This window comes from Telmatherina bonti, assembly GCF_933228915.1.
Source record: "Telmatherina bonti genome assembly, chromosome: 15".
Lineage (NCBI taxonomy): Eukaryota > Metazoa > Chordata > Actinopteri > Atheriniformes > Telmatherinidae > Telmatherina > Telmatherina bonti.
Genome location: NC_136613.1, coordinates 36,980,311 through 36,998,154, shown reverse-complemented (window position 1 = coordinate 36,998,154; position 17,844 = coordinate 36,980,311). Strand labels below are relative to the sequence as shown.

Below are 17,844 nucleotides of genomic sequence, written 5' to 3'. Positions count from 1 at the left end.
TGTTTCCATCTGTATCTGACTGTTCCTATCTGTCTCTGACTGTTTCTATCTGTATCTGACTGTTCCTATCTGTATCTGACTGTTCCTATCTGTATCTGACTGTTCCTATCTGTATCTGACTGTTCCTATCTGTATCTGACTGTTTCTATCTGTATCTGACTGTTCCTATCTGTATCTGACTGTTCCTATCTGTATCTGACTGTTTCTATCTGTCTCTGACTGTTTCTATCTGTCTCTGACTGTTCCTATCTGTATCTGACTGTTCCTATCTGTATCTGACTGTTTCCATCTGTATCTGACTGTTTCTATCTGTCTCTGACTGTTTCCATCTGTATCTGACTGTTTCTATCTGTATCTGACTGTTTCCATCTGTATCTGACTGTTCCTATCTGTCTCTGACTGTTTCCATCTGTCTCTGACTGTTCCTATCTGTATCTGACTGTTTCTATCTGTCTGACTGTTCCTATCTGTCTCTGACTGTTCCTATCTGTCTCTGACTGTTCCTATCTGTCTCTGACTGTTCCTATCTGTATCTGACTGTTCCTATCTGTATCTGACTGTTCCTATCTGTATCTGACTGTTTCTATCTGTATCTGACTGTTTCTATCTGTCTGACTGTTCCTATCTGTCTCTGACTGTTCCTATCTGTCTCTGACTGTTCCTATCTGTATCTGACTGTTCCTATCTGTATCTGACTGTTCCTATCTGTATCTGACTGTTCCTATCTGTCTCTGACTGTTCCTATCTGTATCTGACTGTTCCTATCTGTCTCTGACTGTTCCTATCTGTATCTGACTGTTCCTATCTGTATCTGACTGTTTCCATCTGTATCTGACTGTTCCTATCTGTATCTGACTGTTTCTATCTGTCTGACTGTTCCTATCTGTCTCTGACTGTTCCTATCTGTCTCTGACTGTTCCTATCTGTCTCTGACTGTTCCTATCTGTATCTGACTGTTCCTATCTGTATCTGACTGTTCCTATCTGTATCTGACTGTTCCTATCTGTCTCTGACTGTTCCTATCTGTATCTGACTGTTTCTATCTGTCTGACTGTTCCTATCTGTATCTGACTGTTTCTATCTGTATCTGACTGTTTCTATCTGTATCTGACTGTTCCTATCTGTCTCTGACTGTTTCTATCTGTCTGACTGTTCCTATCTGTCTCTGACTGTTCCTATCTGTCTCTGACTGTTCCTATCTGTCTCTGACTGTTTCTATCTGTATCTGACTGTTCCTATCTGTATCTGACTGTTCCTATCTGTCTCTGACTGTTTCTATCTGTATCTGACTGTTCCTATCTGTATCTGACTGTTCCTATCTGTCTCTGACTGTTTCTATCTGTATCTGACTGTTCCTATCTGTCTCTGACTGTTCCTATCTGTATCTGACTGTTCCTATCTGTCTCTGACTGTTTCTATCTGTATCTGACTGTTCCTATCTGTATCTGACTGTTCCTATCTGTCTCTGACTGTTTCCATCTGTATCTGACTGTTTCCATCTGTCTCTGACTGTTCCTATCTGTATCTGACTGTTCCTATCTGTCTCTGACTGTTCCTATCTGTATCTGACTGTTCCTATCTGTATCTGACTGTTTCCATCTGTCTCTGACTGTTCCTATCTGTATCTGACTGTTCCTATCTGTATCTGACTGTTTCCATCTGTATCTGACTGTTTCCATCTGTCTCTGACTGTTCCTATCTGTCTCTGACTGTTCCTATCTGTCTCTGACTGTTCCTATCTGTATCTGACTGTTCCTATCTGTATCTGACTGTTTCCAGCTGTCTCTGACTGTTCCTATCTGTATCTGACTGTTTCTATCTGTATCTGACTGTTCCTATCTGTATCTGACTGTTTCCATCTGTATCTGACTGTTCCTATCTGTATCTGACTGTTCCTATCTGTCTCTGACTGTTCCTATCTGTATCTGACTGTTTCCATCTGTATCTGACTGTTTCCATCTGTATCTGACTGTTTCCATCTGTATCTGACTGTTTCCATCTGTATCTGACTGTTCCTATCTGTATCTGACTGTTCCTATCTGTATCTGACTGTTCCTATCTGTATCTGACTGTTCCTATCTGTATCTGTTTCCATCTGTCTCTGACTGTTTCTATCTGTCTCTGACTGTTCCTATCTGTCTCTGACTGTTCCTATCTGTATCTGACTGTTCCTATCTGTATCTGTTTCCATCTGTCTCTGACTGTTCCTATCTGTCTCTGACTGTTCCTATCTGTCTCTGACTGTTCCTATCTGTCTCTGACTGTTCCTATCTGTCTCTGACTGTTCCTATCTGTCTCTGACTGTTCCTATCTGTCTCTGGCTGTTCCTATCTGTCTCTGACTGTTCCTATCTGTCTCTGACTGTTTCCATCTGTCTCTGACTGTTTCCATCTGTATCTGACTGTTTCCATCTGTCTCTGACTGTTTCCATCTGTATCTGACTGTTTCCATCTGTATCTGACTGTTCCTATCTGTATCTGACTGTTTCCATCTGTCTCTGACTGTTCCTATCTGTATCTGACTGTTTCTATCTGTCTGACTGTTCCTATCTGTATCTGACTGTTTCTATCTGTATCTGACTGTTTCTATCTGTATCTGACTGTTCCTATCTGTCTCTGACTGTTTCTATCTGTCTGACTGTTCCTATCTGTCTCTGACTGTTCCTATCTGTCTCTGACTGTTCCTATCTGTCTCTGACTGTTTCTATCTGTATCTGACTGTTCCTATCTGTATCTGACTGTTCCTATCTGTCTCTGACTGTTTCTATCTGTATCTGACTGTTCCTATCTGTATCTGACTGTTCCTATCTGTCTCTGACTGTTTCTATCTGTATCTGACTGTTCCTATCTGTCTCTGACTGTTTCCATCTGTATCTGACTGTTTCCATCTGTCTCTGACTGTTCCTATCTGTATCTGACTGTTCCTATCTGTCTCTGACTGTTCCTATCTGTATCTGACTGTTCCTATCTGTATCTGACTGTTTCCATCTGTCTCTGACTGTTCCTATCTGTATCTGACTGTTCCTATCTGTATCTGACTGTTTCCATCTGTATCTGACTGTTTCCATCTGTCTCTGACTGTTCCTATCTGTCTCTGACTGTTCCTATCTGTCTCTGACTGTTCCTATCTGTATCTGACTGTTTCCATCTGTCTCTGACTGTTCCTATCTGTATCTGACTGTTTCTATCTGTATCTGACTGTTCCTATCTGTATCTGACTGTTTCCATCTGTATCTGACTGTTCCTATCTGTATCTGACTGTTCCTATCTGTCTCTGACTGTTCCTATCTGTATCTGACTGTTTCCATCTGTATCTGACTGTTTCCATCTGTATCTGACTGTTCCTATCTGTATCTGACTGTTTCCATCTGTATCTGACTGTTCCTATCTGTATCTGACTGTTCCTATCTGTATCTGACTGTTCCTATCTGTATCTGACTGTTCCTATCTGTATCTGTTTCCATCTGTCTCTGACTGTTTCTATCTGTCTCTGACTGTTCCTATCTGTCTCTGACTGTTCCTATCTGTATCTGACTGTTCCTATCTGTATCTGTTTCCATCTGTCTCTGACTGTTTCTATCTGTCTCTGACTGTTCCTATCTGTCTCTGACTGTTCCTATCTGTCTCTGACTGTTCCTATCTGTATCTGACTGTTCCTATCTGTCTCTGACTGTTTCTATCTGTATCTGACTGTTCCTATCTGTATCTGACTGTTCCTATCTGTCTCTGACTGTTTCTATCTGTATCTGACTGTTCCTATCTGTCTCTGACTGTTTCCATCTGTATCTGACTGTTTCCATCTGTCTCTGACTGTTCCTATCTGTATCTGACTGTTCCTATCTGTCTCTGACTGTTCCTATCTGTATCTGACTGTTCCTATCTGTATCTGACTGTTTCCATCTGTCTCTGACTGTTCCTATCTGTATCTGACTGTTCCTATCTGTATCTGACTGTTTCCATCTGTATCTGACTGTTTCCATCTGTCTCTGACTGTTCCTATCTGTCTCTGACTGTTCCTATCTGTCTCTGACTGTTCCTATCTGTATCTGACTGTTTCCATCTGTCTCTGACTGTTCCTATCTGTATCTGACTGTTTCTATCTGTATCTGACTGTTCCTATCTGTATCTGACTGTTTCCATCTGTATCTGACTGTTCCTATCTGTCTCTGACTGTTCCTATCTGTCTCTGACTGTTCCTATCTGTATCTGACTGTTTCCATCTGTATCTGACTGTTTCCATCTGTATCTGACTGTTCCTATCTGTATCTGACTGTTTCCATCTGTATCTGACTGTTCCTATCTGTATCTGACTGTTCCTATCTGTATCTGACTGTTCCTATCTGTATCTGACTGTTCCTATCTGTATCTGTTTCCATCTGTCTCTGACTGTTTCTATCTGTCTCTGACTGTTCCTATCTGTCTCTGACTGTTCCTATCTGTATCTGACTGTTCCTATCTGTATCTGTTTCCATCTGTCTCTGACTGTTTCTATCTGTCTCTGACTGTTCCTATCTGTCTCTGACTGTTCCTATCTGTCTCTGACTGTTCCTATCTGTCTCTGACTGTTCCTATCTGTATCTGACTGTTCCTATCTGTCTCTGACTGTTCCTATCTGTCTCTGACTGTTTCCATCTGTCTCTGACTGTTTCCATCTGTATCTGACTGTTTCCATCTGTCTCTGACTGTTTCCATCTGTATCTGACTGTTTCTATCTGTATCTGACTGTTCCTATCTGTATCTGACTGTTCCTATCTGTATCTGACTGTTCCTATCTGTATCTGACTGTTCCTATCTGTATCTGACTGTTTCCATCTGTATCTGACTGTTTCTATCTGTCTCTGACTGTTTCCATCTGTATCTGACTGTTTCTATCTGTATCTGACTGTTTCCATCTGTATCTGACTGTTCCTATCTGTCTCTGACTGTTTCCATCTGTATCTGACTGTTTCTATCTGTCTCTGACTGTTCCTATCTGTATCTGACTGTTCCTATCTGTCTCTGACTGTTCCTATCTGTCTCTGACTGTTCCTATCTGTCTCTGACTGTTTCCATCTGTATCTGACTGTTTCTATCTGTATCTGACTGTTCCTATCTGTCTCTGACTGTTCCTATCTGTCTCTGACTGTTCCTATCTGTCTCTGACTGTTCCTATCTGTATCTGACTGTTCCTATCTGTCTCTGACTGTTCCTATCTGTCTCTGACTGTTCCTATCTGTCTCTGACTGTTCCTATCTGTCTCTGGCTGTTCCTATCTGTATCTGACTGTTCCTATCTGTCTCTGACTGTTCCTATCTGTATCTGACTGTTCCTATCTGTCTCTGACTGTTCCTATCTGTCTCTGGCTGTTCCTATCTGTATCTGACTGTTCCTATCTGTCTCTGACTGTTCCTATCTGTCTCTGGCTGTTCCTATCTGTATCTGACTGTTCCTATCTGTCTCTGACTGTTCCTATCTGTCTCTGACTGTTCCTATCTGTCTCTGGCTGTTCCTATCTGTATCTGACTGTTCCTATCTGTCTCTGACTGTTCCTATCTGTCTCTGGCTGTTCCTATCTGTATCTGACTGTTCCTATCTGTATCTGACTGTTCCTATCTGTCTCTGACTGTTCCTATCTGTCTCTGACTGTTCCTATCTGTCTCTGACTGTTCCTATCTGTATCTGACTGTTCCTATCTGTCTCTGACTGTTCCTATCTGTATCTGACTGTTTCCATCTGTATCTGACTGTTTCCATCTGTATCTGACTGTTCCTATCTGTATCTGACTGTTTCCATCTGTATCTGACTGTTTCCATCTGTATCTGACTGTTCCTATCTGTATCTGACTGTTCCTATCTGTATCTGACTGTTCCTATCTGTATCTGTTTCCATCTGTCTCTGACTGTTTCTATCTGTCTCTGACTGTTCCTATCTGTCTCTGACTGTTCCTATCTGTCTCTGACTGTTCCTATCTGTATCTGACTGTTCCTATCTGTATCTGTTTCCATCTGTCTCTGACTGTTTCTATCTGTCTCTGACTGTTCCTATCTGTCTCTGACTGTTCCTATCGGTCTCTGACTGTTCCTATCTGTCTCTGACTGTTCCTATCTGACTCTGACTGTTCCTATCTGTCTCTGACTGTTCCTATCTGTCTCTGACTGTTCCTATCTGTCTCTGACTGTTCCTATCTGTCTCTGACTGTTCCTATCTGTCTCTGACTGTTTCCATCTGTCTCTGACTGTTTCCATCTGTATCTGACTGTTTCCATCTGTCTCTGACTGTTTCCATCTGTATCTGACTGTTCCTATCTGTCTCTGACTGTTTCTATCTGTATCTGACTGTTCCTATCTGTATCTGACTGTTCCTATCTGTATCTGACTGTTCCTATCTGTATCTGACTGTTCCTATCTGTATCTGACTGTTTCTATCTGTATCTGACTGTTCCTATCTGTATCTGACTGTTCCTATCTGTATCTGACTGTTTCTATCTGTCTCTGACTGTTTCTATCTGTCTCTGACTGTTCCTATCTGTATCTGACTGTTCCTATCTGTATCTGACTGTTTCCATCTGTATCTGACTGTTTCTATCTGTCTCTGACTGTTTCCATCTGTATCTGACTGTTTCTATCTGTATCTGACTGTTTCCATCTGTATCTGACTGTTCCTATCTGTCTCTGACTGTTTCCATCTGTCTCTGACTGTTCCTATCTGTATCTGACTGTTTCTATCTGTCTGACTGTTCCTATCTGTCTCTGACTGTTCCTATCTGTCTCTGACTGTTCCTATCTGTATCTGACTGTTCCTATCTGTATCTGACTGTTCCTATCTGTATCTGACTGTTTCTATCTGTATCTGACTGTTTCTATCTGTCTGACTGTTCCTATCTGTCTCTGACTGTTCCTATCTGTCTCTGACTGTTCCTATCTGTCTCTGACTGTTCCTATCTGTATCTGACTGTTCCTATCTGTATCTGACTGTTCCTATCTGTCTCTGACTGTTCCTATCTGTATCTGACTGTTCCTATCTGTCTCTGACTGTTCCTATCTGTATCTGACTGTTCCTATCTGTATCTGACTGTTTCCATCTGTATCTGACTGTTCCTATCTGTATCTGACTGTTTCCATCTGTCTCTGACTGTTCCTATCTGTATCTGACTGTTTCTATCTGTCTGACTGTTCCTATCTGTATCTGACTGTTTCTATCTGTATCTGACTGTTTCTATCTGTATCTGACTGTTCCTATCTGTCTCTGACTGTTTCTATCTGTCTGACTGTTCCTATCTGTCTCTGACTGTTCCTATCTGTCTCTGACTGTTCCTATCTGTCTCTGACTGTTTCTATCTGTATCTGACTGTTCCTATCTGTATCTGACTGTTCCTATCTGTCTCTGACTGTTTCTATCTGTATCTGACTGTTCCTATCTGTATCTGACTGTTCCTATCTGTCTCTGACTGTTTCTATCTGTATCTGACTGTTCCTATCTGTCTCTGACTGTTTCCATCTGTATCTGACTGTTTCCATCTGTCTCTGACTGTTCCTATCTGTATCTGACTGTTCCTATCTGTCTCTGACTGTTCCTATCTGTATCTGACTGTTCCTATCTGTATCTGACTGTTTCCATCTGTCTCTGACTGTTCCTATCTGTATCTGACTGTTCCTATCTGTATCTGACTGTTTCCATCTGTATCTGACTGTTTCCATCTGTCTCTGACTGTTCCTATCTGTCTCTGACTGTTCCTATCTGTCTCTGACTGTTCCTATCTGTATCTGACTGTTCCTATCTGTATCTGACTGTTTCCAGCTGTCTCTGACTGTTCCTATCTGTATCTGACTGTTTCTATCTGTATCTGACTGTTCCTATCTGTATCTGACTGTTTCCATCTGTATCTGACTGTTCCTATCTGTATCTGACTGTTCCTATCTGTCTCTGACTGTTCCTATCTGTATCTGACTGTTTCCATCTGTATCTGACTGTTTCCATCTGTATCTGACTGTTCCTATCTGTATCTGACTGTTTCCATCTGTATCTGACTGTTCCTATCTGTATCTGACTGTTCCTATCTGTATCTGACTGTTCCTATCTGTATCTGACTGTTCCTATCTGTATCTGTTTCCATCTGTCTCTGACTGTTTCTATCTGTCTCTGACTGTTCCTATCTGTCTCTGACTGTTCCTATCTGTATCTGACTGTTCCTATCTGTATCTGTTTCCATCTGTCTCTGACTGTTTCTATCTGTCTCTGACTGTTCCTATCTGTCTCTGACTGTTCCTATCTGTCTCTGACTGTTCCTATCTGTCTCTGACTGTTCCTATCTGTCTCTGACTGTTCCTATCTGTATCTGACTGTTCCTATCTGTCTCTGACTGTTCCTATCTGTCTCTGACTGTTTCCATCTGTCTCTGACTGTTTCCATCTGTATCTGACTGTTTCCATCTGTCTCTGACTGTTTCCATCTGTATCTGACTGTTTCCATCTGTATCTGACTGTTCCTATCTGTATCTGACTGTTTCCATCTGTCTCTGACTGTTCCTATCTGTATCTGACTGTTTCTATCTGTCTGACTGTTCCTATCTGTATCTGACTGTTTCTATCTGTATCTGACTGTTTCTATCTGTATCTGACTGTTCCTATCTGTCTCTGACTGTTTCTATCTGTCTGACTGTTCCTATCTGTCTCTGACTGTTCCTATCTGTCTCTGACTGTTCCTATCTGTCTCTGACTGTTTCTATCTGTATCTGACTGTTCCTATCTGTATCTGACTGTTCCTATCTTTCTCTGACTGTTTCTATCTGTATCTGACTGTTCCTATCTGTATCTGACTGTTCCTATCTGTCTCTGACTGTTTCTATCTGTATCTGACTGTTCCTATCTGTCTCTGACTGTTTCCATCTGTATCTGACTGTTTCCATCTGTCTCTGACTGTTCCTATCTGTCTCTGACTGTTTCTATCTGTATCTGACTGTTCCTATCTGTATCTGACTGTTCCTATCTTTCTCTGACTGTTCCTATCTGTCTCTGACTGTTCCTATCTGTATCTGACTGTTCCTATCTGTATCTGACTGTTCCTATCTGTATCTGACTGTTTCTATCTGTATCTGACTGTTTCTATCTGTCTGACTGTTCCTATCTGTATCTGACTGTTCCTATCTGTCTCTGACTGTTTCCATCTGTATCTGACTGTTTCTATCTGTCTCTGACTGTTCCTATCTGTATCTGACTGTTCCTATCTGTATCTGACTGTTTCCATCTGTATCTGACTGTTCCTATCTGTATCTGACTGTTTCCATCTGTCTCTGACTGTTCCTATCTGTATCTGACTGTTTCTATCTGTCTGACTGTTCCTATCTGTATCTGACTGTTTCTATCTGTATCTGACTGTTTCTATCTGTATCTGACTGTTCCTATCTGTCTCTGACTGTTTCTATCTTTCTGACTGTTCCTATCTGTCTCTGACTGTTCCTATCTGTCTCTGACTGTTCCTATCTGTCTCTGACTGTTTCTATCTGTATCTGACTGTTCCTATCTGTATCTGACTGTTCCTATCTGTCTCTGACTGTTTCTATCTGTATCTGACTGTTCCTATCTGTATCTGACTGTTCCTATCTGTCTCTGACTGTTTCTATCTGTATCTGACTGTTCCTATCTGTCTCTGACTGTTTCCATCTGTATCTGACTGTTTCCATCTGTCTCTGACTGTTCCTATCTGTATCTGACTGTTCCTATCTGTCTCTGACTGTTCCTATCTGTATCTGACTGTTCCTATCTGTATCTGACTGTTTCCATCTGTCTCTGACTGTTCCTATCTGTATCTGACTGTTCCTATCTGTATCTGACTGTTTCCATCTGTATCTGACTGTTTCCATCTGTCTCTGACTGTTCCTATCTGTCTCTGACTGTTCCTATCTGTCTCTGACTGTTCCTATCTGTATCTGACTGTTCCTATCTGTATCTGACTGTTTCCAGCTGTCTCTGACTGTTCCTATCTGTATCTGACTGTTTCTATCTGTATCTGACTGTTCCTATCTGTATCTGACTGTTTCCATCTGTATCTGACTGTTCCTATCTGTATCTGACTGTTCCTATCTGTCTCTGACTGTTCCTATCTGTATCTGACTGTTTCCATCTGTATCTGACTGTTTCCATCTGTATCTGACTGTTCCTATCTGTATCTGACTGTTTCCATCTGTATCTGACTGTTCCTATCTGTATCTGACTGTTCCTATCTGTATCTGACTGTTCCTATCTGTATCTGACTGTTCCTATCTGTATCTGTTTCCATCTGTCTCTGACTGTTTCTATCTGTCTCTGACTGTTCCTATCTGTCTCTGACTGTTCCTATCTGTATCTGACTGTTCCTATCTGTATCTGTTTCCATCTGTCTCTGACTGTTTCTATCTGTCTCTGACTGTTCCTATCTGTCTCTGACTGTTCCTATCTGTCTCTGACTGTTCCTATCTGTCTCTGACTGTTCCTATCTGTCTCTGACTGTTCCTATCTGTATCTGACTGTTCCTATCTGTCTCTGACTGTTCCTATCTGTCTCTGACTGTTTCCATCTGTCTCTGACTGTTTCCATCTGTATCTGACTGTTTCCATCTGTCTCTGACTGTTTCCATCTGTATCTGACTGTTTCCATCTGTATCTGACTGTTCCTATCTGTATCTGACTGTTTCCATCTGTCTCTGACTGTTCCTATCTGTATCTGACTGTTTCTATCTGTCTGACTGTTCCTATCTGTATCTGACTGTTTCTATCTGTATCTGACTGTTTCTATCTGTATCTGACTGTTCCTATCTGTCTCTGACTGTTTCTATCTGTCTGACTGTTCCTATCTGTCTCTGACTGTTCCTATCTGTCTCTGACTGTTCCTATCTGTCTCTGACTGTTTCTATCTGTATCTGACTGTTCCTATCTGTATCTGACTGTTCCTATCTTTCTCTGACTGTTTCTATCTGTATCTGACTGTTCCTATCTGTATCTGACTGTTCCTATCTGTCTCTGACTGTTTCTATCTGTATCTGACTGTTCCTATCTGTCTCTGACTGTTTCCATCTGTATCTGACTGTTTCCATCTGTCTCTGACTGTTCCTATCTGTCTCTGACTGTTTCTATCTGTATCTGACTGTTCCTATCTGTATCTGACTGTTCCTATCTTTCTCTGACTGTTTCTATCTGTATCTGACTGTTCCTATCTGTATCTGACTGTTCCTATCTGTCTCTGACTGTTTCTATCTGTATCTGACTGTTCCTATCTGTCTCTGACTGTTTCCATCTGTATCTGACTGTTCCTATCTGTCTCTGACTGTTCCTATCTGTATCTGACTGTTCCTATCTGTATCTGACTGTTTCCATCTGTCTCTGACTGTTCCTATCTGTATCTGACTGTTCCTATCTGTATCTGACTGTTTCCATCTGTATCTGACTGTTTCCATCTGTCTCTGACTGTTCCTATCTGTCTCTGACTGTTCCTATCTGTCTCTGACTGTTCCTATCTGTATCTGACTGTTTCCATCTGTCTCTGACTGTTCCTATCTGTATCTGACTGTTTCTATCTGTCTCTGACTGTTTCTATCTGTATCTGACTGTTTCCATCTGTATCTGACTGTTCCTATCTGTATCTGACTGTTCCTATCTGTCTCTGACTGTTCCTATCTGTATCTGACTGTTTCCATCTGTATCTGACTGTTTCCATCTGTATCTGACTGTTCCTATCTGTATCTGACTGTTTCCATCTGTATCTGACTGTTCCTATCTGTATCTGACTGTTCCTATCTGTATCTGACTGTTCCTGTCTGTATCTGACTGTTCCTATCTGTATCTGTTTCCATCTGTCTCTGACTGTTTCTATCTGTCTCTGACTGTTCCTATCTGTCTCTGACTGTTCCTATCTGTATCTGACTGTTCCTATCTGTATCTGTTTCCATCTGTCTCTGACTGTTTCTATCTGTCTCTGACTGTTCCTATCTGTCTCTGACTGTTCCTATCTGTCTCTGACTGTTCCTATCTGTCTCTGACTGTTCCTATCTGTATCTGACTGTTCCTATCTGTCTCTGACTGTTCCTATCTGTCTCTGACTGTTTCCATCTGTCTCTGACTGTTTCCATCTGTATCTGACTGTTTCCATCTGTCTCTGACTGTTTCCATCTGTATCTGACTGTTTCTATCTGTATCTGACTGTTCCTATCTGTATCTGACTGTTCCTATCTGTATCTGACTGTTCCTATCTGTATCTGACTGTTCCTATCTGTATCTGACTGTTTCCATCTGTATCTGACTGTTTCTATCTGTCTCTGACTGTTTCCATCTGTATCTGACTGTTTCTATCTGTATCTGACTGTTTCCATCTGTATCTGACTGTTCCTATCTGTCTCTGACTGTTTCCATCTGTATCTGACTGTTTCTATCTGTCTCTGACTGTTCCTATCTGTATCTGACTGTTCCTATCTGTCTCTGACTGTTCCTATCTGTCTCTGACTGTTCCTATCTGTCTCTGACTGTTTCCATCTGTATCTGACTGTTTCTATCTGTATCTGACTGTTCCTATCTGTCTCTGACTGTTCCTATCTGTCTCTGACTGTTCCTATCTGTCTCTGACTGTTCCTATCTGTATCTGACTGTTCCTATCTGTCTCTGACTGTTCCTATCTGTCTCTGACTGTTCCTATCTGTCTCTGACTGTTCCTATCTGTCTCTGGCTGTTCCTATCTGTATCTGACTGTTCCTATCTGTCTCTGACTGTTCCTATCTGTATCTGACTGTTCCTATCTGTCTCTGACTGTTCCTATCTGTCTCTGGCTGTTCCTATCTGTATCTGACTGTTCCTATCTGTCTCTGACTGTTCCTATCTGTCTCTGGCTGTTCCTATCTGTATCTGACTGTTCCTATCTGTCTCTGACTGTTCCTATCTGTCTCTGACTGTTCCTATCTGTCTCTGACTGTTCCTATCTGTCTCTGGCTGTTCCTATCTGTATCTGACTGTTCCTATCTGTCTCTGACTGTTCCTATCTGTCTCTGGCTGTTCCTATCTGTATCTGACTGTTCCTATCTGTATCTGACTGTTCCTATCTGTCTCTGACTGTTCCTATCTGTCTCTGACTGTTCCTATCTGTCTCTGACTGTTCCTATCTGTATCTGACTGTTCCTATCTGTCTCTGACTGTTCCTATCTGTCTCTGGCTGTTCCTATCTGTATCTGACTGTTCCTATCTGTCTCTGACTGTTCCTATCTGTATCTGACTGTTTCTATCTGTCTCTGACTGTTCCTATCTGTATCTGACTGTTTCTATCTGTCTCTGACTGTTTCCATCTGTATCTGACTGTTTCCATCTGTATCTGACTGTTTCCATCTGTATCTGACTGTTCCTATCTGTATCTGACTGTTCCTATCTGTCTCTGACTGTTCCTATCTGTCTCTGACTGTTTCTATCTGTATCTGACTGTTCCTATCTGTCTCTGTCGGTCTCTGATACCACAGACGTTATAAACTTGAGGTATACTCTGATATCTCTGGTTGTCATGACGACTCTACCCTTTTGAATTCCAAGCGGCAACCTCCGCGATTAAAAGTGAAGCCTATGCGGAAGTGCATAAAACCCCTTTATCCGCTTGGGGCTGCAATACAGCGCAAATCCCCATAAACTCCCACGTTAAAAAGACCAACCTCACAGCAGAAATAAACATGTTTACAGCAGAAATAAACATGTTTACAGCAGAAATAAACATGTTTACAGCTAAAATAAACATGTTTACAGCCTGGTACAAAAATCCATTTTAGGTTTAATAGGTCAGGTTTACCTTCATGACAACTGTGGGTGGAGTGAATTTTTTTCTAACTCGCCCGTTTAAAAGTAATTTAATCTCGAAGTTCGGCATATTTAGGGGCGTGTCCTTTTGATTGACAGGTACCAATATCCCGCTTCAAGTCAGAAGAACGTAGAACAACCGCGGTTTTTAGCCGGTTAACAACGTGACTTAGCTTTAGCCCGCTTACCTCCATTAGCTGGTTAGCTCCTGTTATTTCCAGGTTAGCTCGGTTAGCTCTTAGCTACAGAAAGCTCGGAGTTCGCTCGGTGTCAGTCATCCACCATGATGCTCACAGCCCCCTTCTCAGCTCCACCTCTTTGCCCATATTTGTATTTTCCGGGTGAGACGACATGCATGTCCCTGCCATGATGGTGATGGTAGGAACCGCCCACCGAGCTTCAATTCAGCTCTTCAGAAACCTACGGGTGACGTCATGGAGGCTCCGCCCATCTTTTATATACAGTCTATGGTGAATCCACATCATCTGACTTTCATCGACATCCTCTCCATTCCTGTTGTCTTCAAAACATTTCCGTTTCCATCTGTCTGACTGTCATGCTTCCATCTCTTCCTCAGACTGTGTGATTTTCTGCTGTAAGTAAGTGTGAGTGTGTGCACGTTGGTGTGTACGCTGCTGTGTTAGTGTGATGTTCAGGGCATGCTGACAGAGGTCAGGTATTTTGGGCATGATGGATGCAGATTGTGTTGTTGCTGTGATGCTCTCCTGCCTTCTTCAGTGCTGTGATGTGAAGATATGCTGAGCTGTCGGTGTGGCATGATGGAAACATACATTATTAATGTTATTATGAATGTTCTTTCTTCCTCTGTAATATCTCACTGTTTGTTTGTTTTCCCCCAGGCGTTATGGATTCAGTAAGCAGCCCAAACAAGAAAAGGTAGGTTTGTGAAGAAAAAAGTCTGAATTTATGGATGTCTAGTCAGTCAAAAAGGGACATGTGCGATACATTCACAGGCCATGATTTTTTTTGTCATTTTTTAAAGAAGGACTTCTGAACTTTGGCAGAGTTTTCAGTGAGACGCACCCCAACAACATCCTTTCCCATCCGTCCTGTATTCTGACCCATTTTCTGTCTCCAGGTGGATGAGGGGAAGGCATCGTTGGCCAATCAGGCAGCTCCTCCGGGGATGACGGAGGTGCTGGAGGAGGAGGACCTGCAGGCAGCAGAGGAGGTGAGCACTGTAGATATAGAACATGAGATGTAGAATGTTTCCTGCTGCAGCCCGATGAAGAATAAGGTCACATTTCCACACTTGTAAAAAAACAACAGAAACCAGTTTAGAGTCCAACAGGAGGTTGTACAGTACAAAGCACTCATTAGTCATCTACCAGAGACCATCCTAAACTGCATCCTGCTAATCAAATGCTGTTGAGTTCTCAATCCCAGCATCATTCCCAACTCCGTTCCCATCCTCAATCCCAGCATCATTCTCAACTCCGTTCCCATCCTCAATCCCAGCATCATTCTCAACTCCGTTCCCATCCTCAATCCCAGCATCATTCTCAACTCCGTTCCCATCCTCAATCCCAGCATCATTCTCAACTCCGTTCCCATCCTCAATCCCAGCATCATTCTCAACTCCGTTCCCATCCTCAATCCCAGCATCATTCCAGAGGCCGTTCCCATCCTCAATCCCGCATCATTCCAGAGGCCGTTCCCATCCTCAATCCCAGCATCATTCCAGAGGCCGTTCCCATCCTCAATCCCAGCATCATTCCAGAGGCCGTTCCCATCCTCAATCCCAGCATCATTCCAGAGGCCGTTCCCATCCTCAATCCCAGCATCATTCCAGAGGCCGTTCCCATCCTCAATCCCAGCATCATTCCAGAGGCCGTTCCCATCCTCAATCCCAGCATCATTCCAGAGGCCGTTCCCATCCTCAATCCCAGCATCATTCCAGAGGCCGTTCCCATCCTCAATCCCAGCATCATTCCAGAGGCCGTTCCCATCCTCAATCCCAGCATCATTCCCAACTCTGTTCCCATCCTCAATCCCAGCATCATTCCAGAGGCCGTTCCCATCCTCAATCCCAGCATCATTCCAGAGGCCGTTCCCATCCTCAATCCCAGCATCATTCCAGAGGCCGTTCCCATCCTCAATCCCAGCATCATTCTCAACTCCATTCCCATCCTCAATCCCAGCATCATTCCAAAGGCCGTTCCCATCCTCAATCCCAGCATCATTCCAAAGGCCGTTCCCATCCTCAATCCCAGCATCATTCCAAAGGCCGTTCCCATCCTCAATCCCAGCAGTTTCCAGCGACATTCCCAGGATCATCCCCAGCATAGGTCCCAGTGATGTTCCTTGTGTTCCCAGCGTCGTTCCCATTGTTGTTCCCAGCGTAGTTCCCAGTGTCAGTCCCAGCATCGTTCCCATTGTCATTCCCAGCGTCTTTCCCATTGTCGTTCCCAGCGTCTTTCCCAGTGTCGTTCCCAGCGTCTTTCCCAGTGTCGTTCCCAGCATCGTTCCTTCTGATCCCATTGTTGTTCCAAGTGTCGTTCCCAGGATTGTGCCCATTGTCGTTCCCAGCATCAGTCCCATTGTTTTTCCTAGCATCGTTCTCTGTGTTCCCATTGTAGTTCCAGTTGTCATTCCCAGCGTCATTCCCAGCATTGTTCCTTGTGTTCCCATTGTAGTTCCCAGCATCTTTTCCAACATCTTTCCCAGTATCGTTCCCAGCGTCATTCCCAGCATCATTCCCAGCGTTAGTCCCATTGTCGTTCCCAGCGTCTTTCCCAGTGTCGTTCCCAGAATCGTTCTTTGTGATCCCATTGTTGTTCCCATTGTTGCTCCCAGCGTCATTGCCAGCATCGTTCCTTGTGTTCCTATTGTCGTTTCCAGCATTGTTTCCAGCGTCAGTCCCATTGACGTTCCCAGCATCGTTCCTTGTGTTCCCATGGTCGTTCCCAGCATCGTTCCTTGTGTTCCCATGGTCGTTCCCAGCATCGTTTCCAGCATCTCTCTTGTTTATTTTCAGCTCCAAAGTGAAAATCCCAATGAACTAAATTGATGTGTCGTTCCCAGCATCAATCCCAACAGGGTAATAAGATATCACCTGTTCCTCACCTGTAGCAGGTGAGTGACATCTTCTAGTTATCTTCATACGTGATCATGTGATCACTCAGAACACGGTGTTGGTGCACACTGGTTGTGATTGCTTCACACAGTAAGGAAGTCTCTGGGATGAGATTTCTGTCCCGGTGTTTGTCAGGCCCTTTAATTGGCTGCTGCCACATGAACCCGTGAGCTTCAGATAAAGCAGACTTACCCTGTGCCTTCATGTCTTTTTCTTAGGTGCGTATTAAAACCCTGATGACCAGCATGTCTGTGATGGCCAACGAAGAGGTGAGTGAGTGAGTCATCTGCCTCTGATAAAAATACAGAAGATCAAACCAAATTATTCTGAACTACAAAAACACTCAGAGAGCGCAAACCTCCACCAAGGCTTTTAAAACAATTCCTGGATCCAAATGATGATCCGAATCACCACTAAAAGTTAACCAGTTCTTCCGTTTCACATTTCCAACAAGTCCTGAAAATTTCATGAGAATCCATCCAGAACTTTTTGAGTTATCTTGAACACAAGCAGATGAACAGCCAGATAAACAAAGGGTGGTAAAAACATGACTCCTTCGTGGAGGTAATGAAACAGAAAGTGCGGACAAGGATTTGTTTGTTTGCAGGGGAGGCTGACGGCGAGCGCAGTGGGTCAGATCGTTGGTCTGCAGTCTGAGGAAATCAAACAGATCGCCTCCGAGTATGCTGAGAAGGTGAGCAGGCTCCACATCTTCCACCTGAGTTCATCTCCTGCTTTCCTTCAGTCTTTATACAGATTTCAGTGTGCTGACCGTGTCCAACCTCTCCCGGCAGCAGTCGGAGTTGTCCTCAGAGGAGCGATCGGAGCGCTACAGACCGCTGCAGCAGCACCGCAGGGCAGTTGCCTCACTCAACAAGCAGATCCAACAGAAGACCAGACAGCTGGAGGAGGTGAGCAGCTCCGGAGCCTCCACGACATCACGCCACCACCAGAGTCCATACGTGTTTATCTAC

The 17,844-nt window shown here is 43.2% G+C and overlaps 1 protein-coding gene across 4 annotated transcripts in view; it reads left to right on the top strand.

Moving 5' to 3' along the window:
- Nucleotides 1-17,844, top strand: part of ccdc93 (CCC complex scaffolding subunit CCDC93) — a 48,872-nt gene that overhangs the window by 17,441 nt on the left and 13,587 nt on the right. For 2 of the 4 annotated variants that reach the window (XM_079254904.1, XM_079254903.1), the window contains exons 8-13: nt 14,351-14,368; nt 14,634-14,670; nt 14,873-14,965; nt 17,089-17,139; nt 17,478-17,564; nt 17,665-17,781. In XM_079254904.1, coding sequence (XP_079111030.1) covers nt 14,351-14,368; nt 14,634-14,670; nt 14,873-14,965; nt 17,089-17,139; nt 17,478-17,564; nt 17,665-17,781 — 403 coding nt within the window. The remainder of the gene's footprint in view (nt 1-14,350; nt 14,369-14,633; nt 14,671-14,872; nt 14,966-17,088; nt 17,140-17,477; nt 17,565-17,664; nt 17,782-17,844) is intronic. The other 2 variants (XM_079254906.1, XM_079254905.1) reach the window with 1 other exon arrangement.